The 20,694-nt window shown below is 40.3% G+C and overlaps 1 protein-coding gene across 1 annotated transcript in view; it reads left to right on the top strand.

Moving 5' to 3' along the window:
* EMILIN2 (elastin microfibril interfacer 2) overlaps positions 1 to 20,402 on the top strand; it is a 31,412-nt gene extending 11,010 nt beyond the window's left edge. The window contains exons 3-8 of the mRNA XM_027886345.1: positions 3,200 to 3,375; positions 4,982 to 6,916; positions 12,767 to 13,099; positions 13,658 to 13,696; positions 18,628 to 18,765; positions 19,551 to 20,402. Coding sequence (XP_027742146.1) covers positions 3,200 to 3,375; positions 4,982 to 6,916; positions 12,767 to 13,099; positions 13,658 to 13,696; positions 18,628 to 18,765; positions 19,551 to 19,888 — 2,959 coding nt within the window. The 3' untranslated portion in view covers positions 19,889 to 20,402. The remainder of the gene's footprint in view (positions 1 to 3,199; positions 3,376 to 4,981; positions 6,917 to 12,766; positions 13,100 to 13,657; positions 13,697 to 18,627; positions 18,766 to 19,550) is intronic.
* The last annotated feature ends 292 nt before the right edge of the window (positions 20,403 to 20,694 follow it).

Genomic DNA, 20,694 nt, shown 5'->3' with positions numbered 1-20,694 from the left:
ATGGAAACTGTTCTAGATCCAGATTTTGCGATATTCTGATTCTAATTTATTTGTTCCTCTAGGAGAATTGTGGTTTAGGATTCAGGTTAGTCTGTATTTGATGTGCCATATCTGAAATCAAAACAGATCCGATTTGTGTATTTGCTTAAGTTTTCAAAGTGGCAAGAATTTGTAAGAAATGGACTGCTACAACACTTTAAAAGTTATAGATGCACAGTGTTTATATTTTATAATTTAGAATGTGAGAATTCTTCTGCATTTCAAATAATTTATTAAATCATATTGAAGGATTTTATGCCTCTTAGGATCATGAAACTATGAAATAAAAAAAGGTAAGAATGTCGAACATACTTTTTTTATTTTTAAGATGGAGTTATAAAAATTTGCAAATGAAAAATATTAAGCTTGATTTCTTTTTATTTGTTTTTATTCTTCTTTTGTGTCATATGATTTGTCTGAATGTTGAAGTCATCTTAAAGTATCTACGTTGATGAGTATAACTACAGACAAGGTATAGAGAGAGAAACTTGTCAAAAATATGATAGAAAATCCTCATTCTTTAATGAGAGTGAAGAAGTGCACAATTTGCATAAAACTAGTTCTTATTCCTTTTATAAAATTACTTTCAGCTATATTCTTAAAAATTTTTTAGGAAAAAGAGAGGTGTTTGAAAATAATCAAAATACTGTAATTTTCAGGAAGGGGGTTGGCCCTGAAAGTATAGAGAGGAACACACACAAAGTTTGGAGCAGTTAAGTGCTTTATGGAAATCAGAGAAAAGTATGTACAACCATTTCCGGCATGTGAACACTGATCTGGAAGTTCAAAGTTTGCATTTCAGTAATGTGGTAGTTGTGAGAGAGGTTGTAATGACTCTCAAAACCACTTCAAAACACTAAAGTGTCAAGCTAATCCTGTTGCTCCTGACTCTGGCAGCTAGTTGGAAGGAAAGGATTCAAACCCAAATTATCTCGACATGATGTGGTTTAATACTTTAGATAAGGGAGAAGGAAAAGGAAGTTCCTGGGTGGCCGGGATATTGTTCTTCCCAGTGTTGCCCTCTACATTGCACTCCTGTATTTAATTTTTAAAGCACTTGACCTTGGGGATGTCTGTACTTTATGTTTGTAAACAGGATTCAGCAGATGTTTCAGAGAAAATTGTAGAAGAAATGATGAGCTGGAGTGCAGTCTACAGCTGTTTCATGTATGATGTTGCAAAGGTAAAAGAGGATTGGAAACCCACTCTGAGTTTACATGCTCCAAGTCAGAGTCTAAAAAGCTGACAGCCACAGCAAACCACTGTAGTTATGAGCAGCTAATAAACAAGAGATACAGCATAGCCTGTCCCTGCCTTCCTATGTAATCAAGATGCTTATTGGAACAAGATACTCTTGGCCCAGAAAGGAACTTTTTCCCATGAAATAAGAAGTCATAGACAGAGTAATAACGCAAAACAACACTGAGTGTATGCAAAAATTAGAATATATTTTGGCAGAATTGGGAAAGGTATGGTTGGGAAAAAAAAATCATAATTAGTAGTCAACATTTTAACCACCCTGGCACAAATTTGTTAATCAGCTTACCAAAATGGGACTGCAAATATCTGTCAGATGTGGGACATTATATTAAAATTATGTATCTGGAAGTGAAATATACTGAATAAAGAAAAATATGGAATTATTTCAGCAATTACGTGCACTCATGGCAAAAGAAGCTTTGAAGGGTAACAAACTAAGTCTCATTCTGTGACTTTGAATAGAAACTGTTTCACAGTCAGTGTACGAATTTAAGTCTTTCCATTTGATAGCTGAATACTGATTTTTTTTTTAACAATAAGGAGTTGTGCAAATTAATACAACACACTATTTAATGAAATATTTTGTGATTTTTGTGTGATAGCATGGCTGCTTTTAATGCCTGTTCTGTACAGTATTCTCTCTCTCTGTCCCGAGAGATACTCCCTGTGAGCCCAGCCGGGCTATGTATGAAATCTGTTGCAGAGCTCCTGTAGAGTCCTTTGCTGCTGCTCTGTATTTATTCTGCCAGTATTACTGTTTTAGAGACATCTCAACTGTGAAGTGAGTCTGTCATACATTAAGTGGATGCAACCTGTTGTTATAATCTGAAATAATCTTAAGGAAAAAAAGATTTGAAAATGCTGTAGGAGATTAGTAGCATGATGCTAGGTTTACTCTGAGAAACTAATTCATGTGAGAAATTGGGACTTTTTATTTCTCTGTGTTCCAAAAATATAGTTTTACAGAGCTCAGGCAGCAAGTCCCTGTTTTCCTCATTTTCCTCTTCTCTCAGCCTGAAATGAGCTGTACCTTAAATTGATTTAGTGTTTATAAAATAGCAGAGCCTCTGCTTAGAGTCTGATGGGATACCACAGTGTCTGACCACAGGTGAACATGCGGTATGTATATGAAGGAAAGTTATGGAAGAGGTCTATAGTTAAAGAAAGGTGCACAACCAGAATCACTTTGTCATTTATTAACTTAGGAGTGATTAATCAGGGAAGCTCAAGGTTGTATGTACATAATGTGTGCGCAGGTTTGTCCGCCAGATCCTTTTCAACTTAACTAATGAAGTAGGAAAGAGTTGATTTCTTTGGTGGCTTAGTATTTCATCTGACTCCTTCTTTCACGTCCTTGTCTGTCTCATGCTTTCAATGTTTTGTCCTTATCTGGAATATCCCTTCCAGCTTTGACTGCTCTGTACCTATGGATTCTGATGAATGGTTTAAGTGAAGACTGTGGAAATACAAGTGGGACGGAGCAGGCAGAAACGTTTTTTGATGTCCAGAAGAGCCCTGTGGGTGGGTTTGCAATGAAAAGCAGTTATTAGAGGAAAAAGGTTTTGAATTTATAGAGTAATACATTGATGGCCACTGTTACTCTCAGTGGTGTCTGAGAAGTTGAATCTTCACCTGCCACAACATTTTATCCCTCTACTCATATGTGAAAGCCCTTATTCCACAGCAATGTTTGTTTTTCCTGACGTGACTGTGTTGAGCACAGGTAACTTGAAAATCTAGACAAAAATGTTTGATTGATGTTTGAAGCAGAAAATGAATCATAGATGAAAGTGTTTGATTTTCATTGGGAAAAAAAAAGAACAAAACCTGTTTTAATTTTACTTTAATCCAAATAGCAGGTTAGGTTACATGTCGTTTAAAATGCTTTCTGTTTTGGCAGATACCGAACGAGTTTCAGACCTCGGTACACAGTTGCATATAAGACAGTGACAGAGCTAGAATGGAGATGTTGTCCTGGGTACAAGGGGGAAGACTGCAGGGAAGGACCAGCAGACAAACCAAACACTGCTCGTCGTCCCACAACACCAGCGAGAGCTGTTGTGAAGAAAGGCGTAGGTAAGTTTTGGGTTGAATTTTGGTAGGCAGGATCGTGTCTGGTTTCTGGTTTTGTCTTTTAAGGATAAGAACCGTTATGGCTTCTGTTAAAATCAACTACTGGCAGGTACAAATGCCATGTGGAAGACACTGTGTGGTGGGAAAATAGTAGACAGGCAATAGCAGTCTTGATACTGAGAATTTCCTGAAGAATAACAGGGGGTTGGACTGTAGAATGCAGGCTGGAATTGCCAGCTGACTACTCATGGTTCCAGAAAATCTTTAAGATTGGAGTTTTTGTGGGAATTTACAGTTTGTTTTTTTTCTGTGATTTCTCCAATGTTCAGGAAAAAAAATAATTTTAAAAAAGAATTGAGAAGAACTATTATTAAAACAAAAAAAACCCACAACAAGTACTAATTTTGATTGTCCATAATGGTCCCTAGCAGTTTCACAGTGTTTTGTTCAAGGTTGTGCAGATTTTACAGATTTTATATTAGATTACCTGCCTTAAAAGTAAGGAGTAAGGGAATAAGTAAGAATAAGTCTCGGTTTCTCAAAGAGTATTTTAAAGAATGAATGACATTTGTTTGTGTAAGATACTGTCTTCTGAAAGGGCAAGAAGGAATGCTGTTACTGCTGTATTATGCCTTTTCTCCATGAACAGAAAATGATAAACAGATGTTTCCTTCTGAAGGGCTTTTTCCAACATAATTGGAGATTAGTGTCACATATAGCACTTAGTCAGATTTCCACATGTGTTTTCTGTGTAGTAGAATGCATTGAACGTCTTAAAACTTGGTTTCAAACTAGTCCTATGGATTATATACCTACTTTAAAAAGAGCCTTTTAAAATATTTTGTTAGCCCAACTAAAACATTATTTCCAAAAGATGATAATGAAACATGGTGATATCTGTATCATTCTCCTCTCTCCTAGACTAAATAAAAAAATTACTTTGACTTTTCCTGAAGTTTATCCTTTCTTAACCTCTGATAATATTTTATTGTTGTTGTTCTGGATTTTCTGCAGTTGTCACACATTTTGCTTGAAACTAAACATCCAGAATTGCACATGAAGCAAGTGTGGTAACTGGAGTACCTTGCAGAACCCCATCTCATGTATGGGATGTATATTTGGACCTCAGTTCAGTAAAATACTGGAGCAAAAATCCACTTCATGCAAATAAATGGCTGACTGCCTCTGAAGTTTTCAATGGGAATTCAGGAGCAAATTATTGTTATCAGAGGGCAAATGATTGTTCTAGGAGATGCAGTGGTTCCAAGGTGATTGTGTTGTGATGTGTATGGATCTGTAATGGTTTGTTATATGTACTATAGCTTAGATTTATTGTTGAATAAGAAGGGCAGTTCTGCTTGCCAGTTTATTTAGTGCTCTTGTATCTTGACAGGAGTTGGTCAATGTGCTAAAACTTTTCAGTTTGGAGGGTTTTTGATAATGTGTTAATTATAAACTACTGAAAACGAGAACAGAAAAGACAACAAACATTCTGCAAATAAAGTCATTATTTGGTTTTAAAGAAAAGTGAAATTAACTGCAGCTGATTAAAACAGGTAACACTGGGGATGTTTACATTCAGAGTTCGTCTGTTATTTCTGTGAAACAGATGCAGAACCAACAGAAGTGCCAGAGGCTCCAGCATATGAGAAGAGAATTCAGTTCCTTGAGGATGAATTGTTTAGACTCACACGATCTGTGATTGAACTTCAGTCCTCCGTGGCAGGTGTGAATGAAAACCTAAAGTTGACTGTACAAGAAGATGCTAGTAAGATGTTGGTCACTTGGCTGAACAACCTTTATGACCGCCCAGAGCCTGACAGTGCGGTTGGTGCTGAAACAGATGCTATTCGTCTGCCCGGACTCCACAACAATAAAGATCAAAAAGACCCTTTTATTGATTTTGAAATGGAAGATATAAAATCTGAGCTAGCTGAGGTCAAAGAAGCCTTGAAGTTGAGGAATGATGAGCTGGAGGAACTGAATGGGAAAGTAAAAGGCTATGAAGGACAGTTAAAACAACTGCAGGAGGCAGCACAAGGACCTACAATAACAATGCCCAGGGACAATATTTATCAGGAGTATATAGACTCAAAATTTGAGTCCCTCAGACAAGAAATAATGGAAGGACTTGAAAAGAAAATGTCAGACCTGAAGAACTCCTGTGAATGCAAACTACAGGATATTCAACAGCAGTGTGATGACAATGAAAATAACTGTGTAGGGATAATTGATGTTACAAAAGGAAAAGAGAATGATTTGAAGAAAGAAATAAATACTCTCCGAACTCAGATTCCATCAAACAACTCCAGTTGTTGCAGTGAGGGTGAGAGAAATGATCTTGACCAAAAAATAAAAGATTTAGATAAGAAGATTGACAGAGTGGTGGAAGCACATAGGATCTTGAATGTCAGAATAGATAATGAAATAATTCGATTGTCAACTCCAGATCTAGAAGACATGTTTGGCGAGAGGCTGGAGGAGCTTGATGCGAGGATGAATATTACAGAGCGAAATGCTGAAGAGCACTGCTTTTACGTTGAGGAAACCCTCCGTGGCACTATAGCTGCTGAGGTAGATGAACTGAGAGACTTGTTTGACCAAAAGCTGCGGGCACTGGAGGTTAGGCTGGGTGGCACTATTTTAGAGATCGCTAATACCACGGACCCGGATGGAATGTTTATGAACCCCGGGCCCATCTCGCCCAGTGATGCAGGGTTTGCAAATGAGGAATTTACAGCAGAGATTGATTTCCTGAAGAACAAACTACTGTCACTTGAACAAATCTGTGGACAGAAATGTCAGTCTGCACCGCGAGGTACAGAGGACCTCCAGAAACAGCTAGAAAACTGTAATGACAAGTACAATCACTTGCTTTTGAAAACAGAGAATAACTCTGTCCTTCTGCAGTCTATAAATGGCTCTCTTAATGAGAAACTCAACTTAATTAAGGGTAACCAACGTGACATCCAGAAAATGCAAAGAGACATACGTGTATTCAGGTATAATCTAAATGTCGTTGATAAAGATATGAAAAATCTTCAAGATGGATTGAGTAGCTGCAAGGAGCAGCTTCTGGGTGTCAATTCTACGTGCAGAAAAACACAGCGAGGTGTCTTCCGAAAAATTGATCAAATGCAGAGGACATTTGCAAACCAAACTGCTCATTCTGGTGAGAATTGCTGTGGTGAAGTGAAAGAGAGACTAGAACAATTGAATGACCATGTCCTGAATGATCTTAGCAAGTGCAAAGAAAAGACACAAGGTACCCAGGAGGGTGTTTCGGATGTGGAGAGCAGAGTCTCACATGTTGAAAAAGTTTGCGGCAAGCTGGACTCTGTTTCAGATAGCTTGCAGAGGATAAAAGAAGGTCTGAATAAGCACGTGAGCAGCTTATGGAACTGCATCCGTGAAATGAATGGAACTATAGCATCTCATTCCACAGATATTTCTGGCCTCAAAAATTCTGTCCAACAGTTTCATAGTCAGGTCTCCAAAATCACCACAGACATCGAAGGCGTGCTGAAATCTCAGTCTGACACAAGTAAGTTTTTTCCTTTTCTTTTTCTTTTCCTTTTTTTTTTGTTTGTTTGTTTTTCAATTGGCTCTCCTTTCTGAAACATTTATAAAAGAGCTAAACAAGGGAGGAAAAACTTAATATTACACAATTTCCACTCTGTTTTTACAGTGACTCTAATTTTGGCTCTTTGCTCTAGAACACCAGAGAGTACTTTGAGTGCTTTTAAAAGTATACTCCAAAAAAAACCAAAACCTAAAAAAGAAGTCTTACATGCTTTTATATTTACTTTGAGACAGAATAAAGAGAGTGGGAAAAGTAGTATTTTTGAATAGTGAGTTTAAAGTAATAATTGTCTGTGACTGTTATTCCAGTTAATTTGATTTCATTTTTTTTCTTTTGTTTTATTCTTTGTGTGAGATTATTCTGTACGCTTCAGGGGAAATTGAAAAGCAAGTGGAGAAAATCAAGTCAGAGTAATTCAAATTTATTTTAATAACATATATTATCCCTGCATTTTCTAAGTTGTGTTCTTAGCATGAGTTAATAATTATAATTCAGCACCAACTCTTTGATCTAGAACTTTCACAAACAAGCTCTGGCATATCTTGGCATGGCAATATAAGAATTCTTCTTCGTAGTTCTCACAGAAGTTTGCATTCCCACAAGGTAGTTGGCAATAGTTGGTACACCCCAGCTTGGCACTGTTTTCACTCCTCAACCACTTCTGTTGGTAGTCCAACATGTTAGTACAAATCTACGTCCACAGGTGGTTTAAAGTTTGCGTTAGAGCAACTGAGAAGCAGGGGTGCATTCTCTCTGGCTAAAAATACTGTGAAGTGATGACCTCAGCATGCTGGTGAACCTTGCCATGAAGGTTTAGGGACCTTGACAAAAGCCACTCTGTTCCCTCTGCAGTTCTTGCTCCAAATTTCAGCAATGGGTTGTTTTGCTGAGAGAGTCAAAGTTTACAGAAGGAAGCTGAGTTCCTGTTTCTGTTAGCATGACACAGGAACATAGGAATTGGAGACTGCTTTGAAACTGCACTCCTCAGCTGGCTGATGCTTCTGGTTTTAATTCTGTACACGTATGAGATAAATAAGGGGCCAATTTCTCTGACTGGCCTAAAATTAGGAGAGGTGCTGAGGGAAGAGCCTGTGGGCTGTTGCAGCCGATGGTGGTTGGGGGAGATCAGATGCAAGACTGTGAGCGCTTGTCCTTAAGTTGACAAGTCGTGCTTCATGAAGGGTCTGAAACTAATTTCTTTAGGGAAGACTATTCTTCTCACTCCGAGGCAGAGACGTGAAAGCGTGTAATAGATGTGTTTCTTTTGTTTAATTGTTTAAAACCAAATGTATTGCAGTACTTGATGCAAAAATCCTTCTGAGGTGAGAAGCTTTTGTGCGAAATTTAGAAAAAATACATTTCTCTTCCTTTAAAGGAAGAAGTGAAGAGGAATGAAGAGGGTCCATCATTTTAAAATAATTCTTTTAGTGTCATCTTGACTTCAGTTCAACAGGCTTAGGACTTTTACCCCTAGATCTTGCAGAACCAGACCAAATTCCCATTAAAATGGAATATGATGTATCTGTGTAATCCTGTTTCTCATCCATGTTGCCCAAAATTAATTTGCACTAGGGACCGACACTGGAGGAAGGTCCAAGATACACACAGTGATCTTTCTTCTGCTGTTTAAAGCAGATGTTCAAGTGACCTCATGTGTTGCATTTATCAGCCCCTATTACAACTGACTTTCCACAAAATAATGCTGCTTTAGGGCAGACCTCTCCATCTACCATTGAATGCTAAAAACCTATGGAAGGATGCTGCTGCTGGATCTGGGGTGCAGGCACTCTGAGCATCCCTTGCTGCTATGGGGTGCCTCTGGCCTCTGAACGATTTGTGAAGCACACAGTTCCCAAATGTTTCCAATTATAATAACACTGTCTGGCACAGCAGTCTAAGTAAGTTTTGAAGGCTGGAGTTGCAGAAACATTTTGGCAGAAGAGCCTTTTTTGGAAGTGATTTGGGAACACTGTTACTTAAGTTGGGGTATGGCTTTAACTATTTTTACATCCGTGATCTGCAGCGTTGTCTCTGATACCAATGTTATTTGAAAGGAAGACTGACAGTCCTGGACTTGGATCAGTGTAGAATTTCTTATGCACAATTTGCCAGCATATTGTAGCATTCAAATGATGTCATTGGACTTCAGAAGGGCCGAAACAGAAACAAATTGTTACTAATAAAGTTGTTGAGGGTGGTAAGGAATACAGGATAAAGTCTCATCAAGCAATGTAAGCCCAGCACACTATAAACCTGAACAAAGTCAAATGACACTCATTTTAGGAATATGACTATATTTTCTTCCAAATTTTTTTTATTAAAGGGTTTCAAATACCTCAATCTAGACTAACAAGCCAATGCAGTAAATGATTGTACATCAGATATGAAACTAGAGGCCGGAAAGGTATTTAATTTGTTATAATTCCTGGTGACGGTAGTGCAGTGTCCTGCCTCACACAAGGCAGCGGTGGCAGCAAGGCAGTGGTCTGCTCTAAACATTTAGGGGACCACACATGACATGCTCTCCAAGGTAATATGATCCTCTAGCTTTTCATCCACACTAAATGGTGGCTGCCCCCAGCTCCGTATCTCGCAGGGTAAGTTGTTCTCCTTGCACTTCTATGCCTCTCTGTGAGTACGTTTGCCCTTCAAATGGCACGGAACTGAAAGCCATTGTAAAATTAGTGGTCTCTTTTAATTACTGCCTATTCATATATATCCATGAAGTTTGCCACGGATCAAAGTGTGGTCTTGCAGCCAGATACCGTGCTGGGAGCGCAGTTTGCTTTGGTTATGGTTATTTGACCTGAATTGCAATTCCTACGGTAATTGTCTCTGTAGCAGGGTTTTGAAAGCAACAGCAAAATATTGTCTGATGAAGTTATGGTCTAAGAAACCAAATGTGTGCACTGCATTACAGCATCGATAAAAGGCAACATAAAATCTGAAATGTTGCAGTGTGAATAGTCATGTAGTCATGTAGTCAGTTCCTCTGGGCTCCCTATGAGCTTGTGCAAAATGCTGCTTCCTAGCGTAATTGTAAAATCCCTTTGGTATCTACAAGAAAATTCAAGTGAGGTCTTTCTGGCTTCTTGTGGGTGCAGTGACAGATTCCTTTTACTCATTAGTTTGCTTTATACACTCTGTTTCTGTCTGTTTTGGGGCCTTAGGAGAGCATGGTCAGAGCAGAATGATACTAGAAACAAATGCATCCCAAAGGTCACCCCACCTCATGCATCCAGGTTGCTGCTCCTCTTCCTTCGCAGCAAATCATTCCTCCTTCAGGGAAGTAACTTGCAGGTTAAAGCTGCCTGGCTGAACAAATGGAACAAAGAGGAGAACAAAAGCATTCTTATTTTCAACCAAGGAGGAAAATCTTTCCTTCTGTTTTCGGTTGTGGATGAGCATCTGAGAGAAGATGCTGGTATGTGATATGATAACCAAATTGTCACTCACGACAGTGATGACAACCAGAGCAGCAAGGCTGTCTCTGCTGAGGACAATGTTAGTGTTCCTAGCTGTTCTATCCTTTGCATTCCCAGACAAATGGGAAGATGATGGGGAAGATTCTAATTTGTGCACTGCTCAGCAAAGTCAAAGCAGGTCCAGCTAGATTTCCCCCAGCCTTCATCAGGGCTTCATTTTCTCATTGCCTTGGGAATTGAAAACATATGTTATGGAATTCAGTGTCAGAATAGGCTGACTCCAGTGTTACCATCTTTATCTAGTGATGTATTGGTACTTTGTCTTGCTACGATGCATCTCAGTAGAAGAGGCCAAAAGGCTGGCAAAGATGGCAGACCAGATTGCTCTCAACTCATACATATCTGATTACTTCCACTTGAAGCTGAACTTTAGGCAGGTGATTCTGGATTTAGTTCTACAGAGATGGGATAATTCTGAATATTGCAGTTTTGATGTTGAATTCAAGGAAGCAGTTTGCTGAAGATGTGGGATTTCAGCTGTTGATTGTTATTTAAAGGTCTAGAAAAACAAACATAGAAATGTATTCATTTTCCCAGTGTCACTCCAAATAATTGTCTTAATAAAGCTCAGTATAACTGACTCAAGAAATGACAAGTACATGCATCCCAAGTAATTTGTTAGTTTGTGATTTGAATTAGGTTAATCTGAAGATCTTAGCTGAAGGTCTAAATCGATGCTGCTGTGGATAGAAATTGTCTCTACTAAGTTAACAATTCTGTTAAACAATTCACTTTGATATTTAAAGGCGCTTTTTTTGGAAAAAAAATTCTAAGACTTTTTTTAATCTTGGGATTTTTATGAAAATAATTTTAATCTGTATAAAGCAAATATTTCACTCTTTAGGCCTCTGCCTTGTGGACAGAGTTACCAAGAGAGCTTTAGCCCAGCTTTGTGGTGCGCTGCCTATGTAAGTTTCAATCCTCATGACAGTGAAAGTCAGCCAGCAAAGCTCAGGGAGATTTATTTCCAGCAGTCATATCGAGCAAGTGAATGCAGGTGGTGTGAGACTATGACTTCAGACATCCTCCCAGTACTCCAGAAGGCTTATGTGGACTTCTCATGAGACTGAAAACAAGAAATGGGATTCACAAGGGTAAAGTGCAGGTGCTGAGTAGTCACAAAAACAGCATGTGGTTGCGATGACACTGTCCAGACCCCAACCATGCGTCTTGGGCAATACCTGCGTGTCTTGGTTGTAAGCTCTTGCCCCAAGGAGCAGCATAAGGCCTTCCTGGGGTCCCCAGCTGCACAGCAGAGCCAGGGGAAGCCTCACACCAAGTCTGTTTCTAAGTACAGCCAGGTGATTTAGCCCTAGACACTGATGAATTTGCCCAGGCTGATTTTGGACTGTGCTGAATTGAAGTGCTTCATTGTGATTACTGAGACCTCAGAGAGGTGATCTCCACTGTGGACCATGGCAAGCACCTGTGATATATGACAAGTTGCATCAGACGAATTTGCAATGGGGTTTGTGCCAATTTCCACAGAAACTCACATCAATCCCCGCACCTAACCAAAGTAACCTATGCTGAAGTTTAATTTAGCATGACTTCATTTTTATGAATATCATAAGTCCTTTAAAGGGCTTAGAACTACACCAGATACACAAATGTAACCATGTCAGTGCTGTTCAACTCTGATGTCATAAGAGTTGGCTGCCCTAGAGGAAAAGTCTTTTAATGGTATCTCTTCATTTTAAACAATAAAGAGTTTTCTGGTAGATTATATCCTAGGGTTCTCCTTTCATTGTCAGAAAATATTAGTAATGGAAGCACTTGGAAATTTAAGTTCATTGCTTTTTAAAGTAAGGAAAAAAAATCTCATAAGTCGTGCTCATTACTGAACTTTTTTGCTGTGGATAATTTTATCATCATGCTAAAGAGTGAGCCTTGTGCTAGGAGTTGTTTGAGTACAGAGTGGCAGAGTACTCAGTGAGTGTGAGAGGTTGAGCAGAACTGAAGCAAAAGCAGAGAGAGAGAGAGAGAGAGAGCACACAGTGGAGATGAAGGTACTGCTGGGAATTGGTGTGATACACACCCTGCTTGGTGCAGAAAGTCAAAACTGGTCTAGTGGTTGAATGACTGTTCACGGGTTATTCGACTGCTGCTTGTCCTGTCCCCAGGCTGTCCTTTCCTTGTGTCACACAGGCTGGTAGAGAGGGGAGTCTGTAGTACTGCCAGAGTGGAACGGAGTTTTGCCAACACAGTCTTGGGTCTGAGGGAACAGGTGGCCTCCAATTGAGTCCTGTTTTATTTTAAAGTATTTATTTTACAAAATGATGCCATTTTAATTTTGTGTCTTTCCTCCTCTTTCATCATTTCAAAGGGCAATCAGAAGTACCACGGCAGCTGTTGCCACCAAGGCCACCCACGCTGCCCCATCCTGGCATATCCCTGCTGCCATCCAGGCCAAGGATACAACCCCCACGACACAGGACCCCCCTCCAACCACCACAGCTGAGACCTCCTCAACGCCCAGTGCTGCCAGGGTCAGGAGTTGTGCCACTTCTGCCTGGAACAACCGGGATCATCTTGGAGACTGGAGAGGCAGGGCCTCCTGGCACAGTTTTGATGTCAGGAAGAGGGCGGCTTAGAAGTGCGGATGGCCAGGCTGGTCAAAGTACCATGCCCGTTGCTGAAGGGTATGCTGGAGCACCAGGTGAGAGAACCAAACTGGTAGTGAATCACTCCCAGCTAAGTGCAATGGACATGCCAGGTCTGGCTGGAGAAGTGACACTGAGATCTGTTGTGCTTTACCAGCCACTTTTTGACCTTCCTTGCTGTCGAGAATGGGTTTACAGCAGAGATGATTTGTGAACGGGCCTTTGCAGCCTCCAGCTGGCTGCAGAAGTAGGGGAAACGCATTCAGTGCCAGTTTTGTTGCTTTTCCAACCCTGCACAAAGCATGAGGTCAGCAGAGCTGATGTAAAATCCCTGGTAACTACAGCAGTCTTTGCCACTAGGGAAGCTTAAATGATTTTTTTTCTTTCCATAATGCTTGCAGTGCATTTAGTACATTGAAGTAATAACTTGGTTTTCTTTGCCATGACCACCCCAGTGTCATGATAATTGAGCATTTCATAAGGGATGCTGTTTGGTAGCTATTTTGGTAGCTTGCTGTTCAGTAACCAAGGATCTTTTCAGAAGACTGCAGTGATATTTGGTCATAATGAACTCTGCTATGTACTGAGTCACATATACTACTTCTCCTTTGTAGGATATCCAAAGCCATCTCCTCCTACCACAGACTCACAAGGTAAGGCAGTTGTTTCCTAGAAATTCTTCACACAGGTATTTATTGTTTGTTTCAGTCCCTGGAAAGTCACAGTTGAAAGAAAAAAAGTGTTGATTCTTAGTATGTAAGTTTAACATTGAAGAAAATCTGACCAATTTTCATTATATGTATGCATCAAAGCATAATCTGCATACTTAAAAAATATGGGGAGGGGGGAGAAGGAGTTTAGGTTTGGAAAAATAATTCATCTTGGGTTCTTGTTATTTACTTCAGTGTGTTTTTTAAATACAAGGATTTGTATTTTCTAACAAATGTTAGTACAGACCTTTTATATTTGCCTTTTAAATGAGAGAATAAAGATATATTTTTGCTGATCTTAGTATTTCTTTAATAAGGTATGAATAAGGCCAAGACTAAGATCTTGAAGAACTGTTAGTGTCTTAGCCTAGTGCATGAGTTGGTTCTCCTCTTGTGAGAGTTTCTTCCTTTGTTGGAATCACCAAGGCTTGTGCTCCTGACTTCAGTGAAAGCAAAAGCGATGCCCACTGACAGCCACAGATTAAAGGATTAAAAATGCAGTTTTCTTGGTTTGGTAGGGTGTTTTTTACTTCTTATAAGTGTTAATATTGCAATTCATTTATGGATTTGTATGATAAACAGGTATAAAATTTGTGTAGGACATGCTAATTGGCCTTGATAAATATGTTGATTAGGTGTTGCCAGCCCTGCGATCTCATACTCAAGATATTATCAAACCCTGGGGAATGGTATCCTCGATCAAAGTGAATGTTTCCACACCCTCTTCAAAAAGAATGATTTCATCTAAATTTGTTTGAGGAAATATGGGAAATAGATGGAAATAAAACGTAAGGGCTTTATGGAATCCAAAATCCTACCCCGGGACTTAGTTTGATGGCCATAACAAAATCACAAAAACACATCATAAAGACTGGTCTGGGAATTGACGAAAAAATAGTCGTAAAGCGTTCACACTGTGATTCTGATATTTATACATTCTAATTAAAAATCCATCAAACCTTAAAGCAATCTTTGTGGATTGGTGGTAAGAACAAGCAGCAATAGATGAGGTTTCTGGAAGAGGATAAGAAGTAAAGAAACATTCATTTATCTTGATGCCAGCAAAGCCAATATAGATGTCTAGATTTCTGTGATAAATGGATTTCCTGGGGGTTTTCTTCCACTTTGTACAATTTATTGCAGTTTATAGGCAGCAGTATTTTAATAAGTTTATGCTAAAACTGTGTGAAATGGTAGTTGGGTGTTAGAAGTGTTGAAAAGGCAGGGTGAGGCAGGCAGTGCAGCCGTCTGCTGCTTGGTGGAACATGTTGGTGGAACAGTTATCACCCTGGGATCCAGAGAGAGGTGGACTTCACCAAGGAGTTCCTTTTCCTGATCCGTGCCCCTGAAGACCTATCTAAATATAAGATACACCTACTGATCTGTCCTTTAGCTTCCCCCCAAGTGCATTGCAAACCTTACTGGTAGGTACAATCATAAAATAGAGAGGTAAGAATGGTGCAAAGAGCTGTTAGACTTATGTGGAGTTGGAGCATGTACACCCACTGTCCCTAAACTGGCCCTGTGGCTGGATAGATGGGCCAAGACCAACAGCATGAGGTTCAACAAGACCAAGTGCTGGGTCCTACTCTTTGACCACAATGAGAGACTCAGGAGAAAAGTATGTGTCTTCATAACACACTGAGATGTCATCCGCATCAGAAACACTGTGACTTTGAAGAACATCTTCATTGAGCACTCACCCATGGAAATCAGTGTGATGCTGGGCTGCGTGGCCATCCCATAAGCAGAAAAAAAGTTCCTGAAAATGAGACATTAGGGTCAAACTGAAGTGTTAAAAAATAAAAAAGCAAATCTGACAAATCCTCCTTACTCCTGCATATTCAAAGGAATCATAAGTGCCTGCTGGCAAATTAAATACTTATGGTCTTCCTTATGTGTAGGTCCTTGAACAATCTTCATTCCAGTTGCTGAGCAGTTGTCAGCAGCACTATCACACTGTTGGTTTGGGTTTTTTTTTTCTCCTTTCACCTTGATGGCAAATGCTTATGCTGTGCGCTGTTTTGTTTTGCTTAATATTTTTTTATTCTTTCCTCTCCTTCTGGCCCTTGGGCTCTGTGGGAGGTGTGAACTGTGCTGGGAAGTCAAAAGAGGTGGAGAACCAGAGATACAACTAGCAGATGGGTGGAAGTAGATGTAACCTAACAAGGGCCACCCATGCATCTTCTGTGGTTCTTTGACTCCCCAGAATGCATTATGTAACTTAGATTGCCAAGAACAGACCTACTTACTCCTTCTTACATGTATATATATAGATATATCTATCTCAAATGAAACCTTCTTGAATGCATCTGAAGTAAAAAGAGTTTTATCTACCCCCAGAAGCTGTAAAACTGTGGTTGAATCTTTTGTGAGACTTTTTGTCTGCCTAGCAGTTTCCTCGTCAGAGCTGTGCCTGTGGTTCACTGCTTTTAAAGGTTTAAAATTTTTGTTTATGATGTTAATACTTTCACAACACTGACTGCTTAAGTGAAAGTAGTTTCCAAGCCTGGACCTTGCCTAGAGAATCTGAACTTTGATCTTTGCACGAGGTGTTTTCAAGGTGGGGGAGACATGTAAGAGAGGGTGGTGCACCCCTCTGTAAAGTTTTGCAAAAGCACTGCTGAGCTGTTGGTAGGAATTGTGAAAGCTATGAATAGGCACAACTCCAGCTGGAAGCAGTGAGGAGGGTAAGAGAGCACAGACACATTGTGTCTTTATTGCACCTCCTTATATTGACCCCTGAACTGATCTACAGGATATTTAGACACATTTAATATTTCCACTTTGAATAGATACATATAGTGTGCTAAACCAGGCTGCAGGTCTGAAACAATGTTAGCAGCATAGCAGAAAATAGTTATGTCTAACAACTGTTCTAGCAATTAGTAGGGAAAATCTTGAAGGAAGTCATGGTAAGCTGAGGCAGGAGTGTTGCTCCTTTATTCAGATGACACCAATCCAAACAGGACTATAGTTGCTTCAAAGGAAGAGGGCAGTGTTCCTGGGCAGGCAGCATACAGTTTGTGCAGTATGACTGCAGGGGAGAGAAACCATTTGAGTGGGCCAGTAAGAAGTAAATTGAGGTGTGTTTTCAGTTGATTTGAGTCTCAGGGTAAGCATCTACATAGAGATGCTTTCTGTAAGTAGTGTGGTGTTAAGATGGTCGAGTTTTACAGAAGCTGCTTAAGTAAGTAGACTTCCAGCAATTAATTTTGGTCCTTTCAGATAACCTCATTTTAGCTTACAGGGGCACCTGCAGGCACACTGGCAGGCAGGGGTAATGAAAAAGGGCTTCTGTCTGCTTTCTAAGCATGAGACAAAATGCTGAATGAGATTTCTAAAGATAGAGGAAGCAGCTGGTTACCAGCCCCCAAGGGAAAACAAGGTAGTTATTTGCAAATTCTGAATTTGCGGGCATGTCTTCCCCTTGCCTTCCCCTTGCACTTCCCCATGCTGAGTTATTCAGAAAAAAAGTGGGTAGGATAGCAGACCATTTGTATATCTACATTTTAGATGAAGTTTTGTCACTTTTAAACTTTAATTTTTAAGTGATATAATCTGGATTAGATTGGATATTAGGAAAAGCCTTTTCACCCAGAGGGTGGTTGAGCACTGGAACAGGCTCCTCAGGAAAGGGGTCACAGCATGAAGCCTGTCAGAGTTTAAGTGTTTGGACAACACTCTCAGGAACATGGTGTGATTCTTGGGGCTGTCCTGTGCAGGACCAGAAGTCTCTTTCAGTTCAGCATATTCTATGATTTAATGAATGGAACCTTTGTTGCTGATGGGCATCTCTGATTGAGAGGGAGAGGGTAAACATTTATTTTAAGGAAGGCAGAAGGAGCAGGGTGAAGCAGCAACTGTGGACAATTTTAATGTCATTTGTTGTTTACCTACATGCCTGAACAAAGCAACAAGAGTTGACTACTTCTGGCAGTGTGTACTGCCTTAGGGGAAGGTAACTAAAGTGGGACTAATAAGGTGCTGAGTACCAAACACTTGCCATTAAGTCAGTCTGTTAAAAGTAAAAATTTATCTTAATTGTCCAAATTGTATTTCATCCAGTCTAACAGCAGTGTTTAGCTGCTAAGCAGATATAGTCACTATAAAATGCCCAAGTGTCTGTTTAATCTGCTGAGAAAAGGAGAAAAAATTGTGAAGTTAAAATTCACCTGAAAGGGAAGTGCCAGAGTGAGAGGATAGCCCTGGTGATGGTTCTCTTTGCATTAATATTGAAACATTATATATTCTTATAGCCCTTTTCACCACCCTTTGGCAGAGAAAGTAGGAGATGTAAGCTGTGCGCAGCTTCTCAACATGACTAGGAAAGCTGGTACAAGCTAAAGACTTTTAGCACTCCTGTTGCCATTGTGATAGTGACAGAGAGCGGAGAAGTTGAAGGGCAACTTCAGTCCTGAAGAAGGACTTTGGCAGAAGCATTGCAGAATTGAAAGGTGGCAGGATTTCTACTGCCAGCATTTAGAAGTCATATAATGTTTTCCTAGAAGGAAAACAAAACAAAACAAAACACCACCAAAACAAAACAACAAACAAACAAGCAAACAAAAATACAAAAAAAAAACCCAAAAAAAAAAAAAAAAAAAAAAAAAAACACCACAACAAAAACAAAAAAAAAACCAACCCCACACCTGTGGCCAACACAGGAACTTTATGGCACTCAGTAAATTTTATCATGAGACACCTGGGCCAGCAATACGTATTCTGCTAATTCTGGCATCCCTCAATTGACAGGATTAGTCCAAGTGGAGTTATGTGCAGGAACAGAGACATGGGATTATATAAACCATCACAGGGAAAAGGCTGTGTTGTCATCCTGATGTGATTCTCACTCATGTTGTTACCCCTTTTAGGACCTGCTGCTGCTGCTGCGCCCTCTCTGGTGTCATTTTCTGCTGGACTCACACAGAAGCCTTTCTCCAGTGATGCCGGTGTTGTTCACTTTAACAAAGTGCTTGTGAATGATGGAGACTATTATAACCCCAATACAGGTAATAGCCAAAGGATATGGACCCACAGAGATGATAGACAGGCAGTAGTGTGGGTTACCAGGGTTTGATGTTATTTTGTTGTTCAGTGTGCCAGCAAGACCTAAGTCCATTTAAACCAGACACACTGGGGTAAAAGCCTCCTGTGGATGCAGGCATACACTTTTCCATGTCTGTTTTTCCACAACTGCCCAGTACTACTGAGGCCCAGCTTACCACTGTGTCTTCTCTGGTGGCACAACTGATTGTGCTCCTCACCCCTTCGCAGGCCAGCTGAGTCCAGGCAGCAGAGGTGAGATTCCTTCCTAACCCTTACTTACTAATCCTGACTTCACTGCAGCTTAGCCAGCTGGGTCACCTGGAGGAGAGGTGGGAGGGAGGTGACTCATACTGCTTCCCCACTGGCCGTACCTGCAGGCTGCTTTCTTCTCAAGCAGGGTGTGTCGTGTCACTTGAGGGTATTAGATGTGCCTCAACCTACTGGGGACTTGCATAGTGTGTGAGTGTCTCTCACACCTTCATCCAGCTCTGAGTCATGGGAGCTGCTTAAGCCAGGATGTTTCTGAATGTGGACAAGACCTGCTCATGTCCTGGAGGACTGGTGGGCTCTAACACAAAAGCAGCGCTCCTTTGTCTTCATGACTGTGGTCAGCTGATCAAGGCGGAGCTCTTGCAGTTGCCTGTACGTGGCGATGGATAACCTGTGTAGCTTTATGTTTGTCATCGTGCTTAGAGAGGTCAGGTGTCCCCATTGTGAATAACTCTGAAAAGCTGTCTCTCTTCTGCAGGCATTTTCACATCACCATATGAAGGGCGCTACCTGATCACTGCCGTGCTGGCCCCAGAGAGGGATGAGTATGTCGAAGCTGTGCTGTCCGTCTCCAACGCAAGTGTGGCTCAGCTCCACACGGCTGGGTACAGAAGGGAACTGCTGGAGTATCACAAACCCTACTCGGGGAAACGGACCTGTGGTGGTCCTGGGACGTTCCACCTTGTTCTTCACCTCAAAGCAGGAGATGAAGTAAACGTCGTCGTAACAGGAGGCAAACTGGCCTACACAGACTCTGACGAAATGTACTCTACGTTTAGTGGAGTTCTCCTTTATCCTTCTATTTCTCATGTTTAGGTTTATCTTGAACAGGAAAGAAGGGTAAGATAGAAGAAATTAAGTGTAATAAAGTCCAAAGCTTTAATATATTCAGTTTATATATTTGATTTCAGTGATGGGTTTATAGTCTATACTGAGAACTTTTCCTTGTCCTTTGTTTCCAGAGGGAGCTACAATAGACATGTTTCTGTAGCTAAATTAACTCCTTCCCAAGCCCTTGTTTACCTGTACAAGCAGAACAACTGTTTAGAAAGTACGTTCTCAATAGATACTTCTCCACTGTGCTCCTGCTGTTCCCTATTAAATTGTCTTTGCGATCTTCTCCCTATTTTTTCAGATTGTCCCTAGAATATCAGAGTTTACATCTTTGCTCAAGTTTACAGTCATGGTCAGTTATTTTCATGTTTTCAGTAAAGCAGGGCCAAGAAAGAGAAATTGTAGTGGATTTGGTTGATGACTTTTTATTCCTTGTGTTATTTAATCGTGTGTGTTTGCATAATCAATTTGTGCGATGCAATTGCTGACCATGGTGGTGTAAACCAAAATGATACTCATCTGCATCGGTTTTGTTCTCTCCTCTAAGGGCCAAACACAGTGCTAGGAGGCAAGCTGAGTGACTCATTCCAGTCAAGTGAAAGCAGCAGTGCAGGGAGAAACTTGTCTCAGCTTTCCACTGGGCAGATGTGAGCATAAAGTGCAGTTGGTAATACTGAAAGGTTCAGAACAGCTACTGTCTGTTTATAGAGTAAAAAAGAGGATCAGTTAAGCATGATGCTCCTGGGATTAAAGCTTCCTGCTGGAAATTAATTAAACAGGTCAGAAAA

Source organism: Empidonax traillii, unplaced genomic scaffold (assembly GCF_003031625.1).
Source record: "Empidonax traillii isolate 1590-97213 ecotype Southwest subspecies unplaced genomic scaffold, ASM303162v1 scaffold186:size1492175, whole genome shotgun sequence".
NCBI lineage: Eukaryota > Metazoa > Chordata > Aves > Passeriformes > Tyrannidae > Empidonax > Empidonax traillii.
This window is presented reverse-complemented; position numbering and strand designations above follow the sequence as displayed.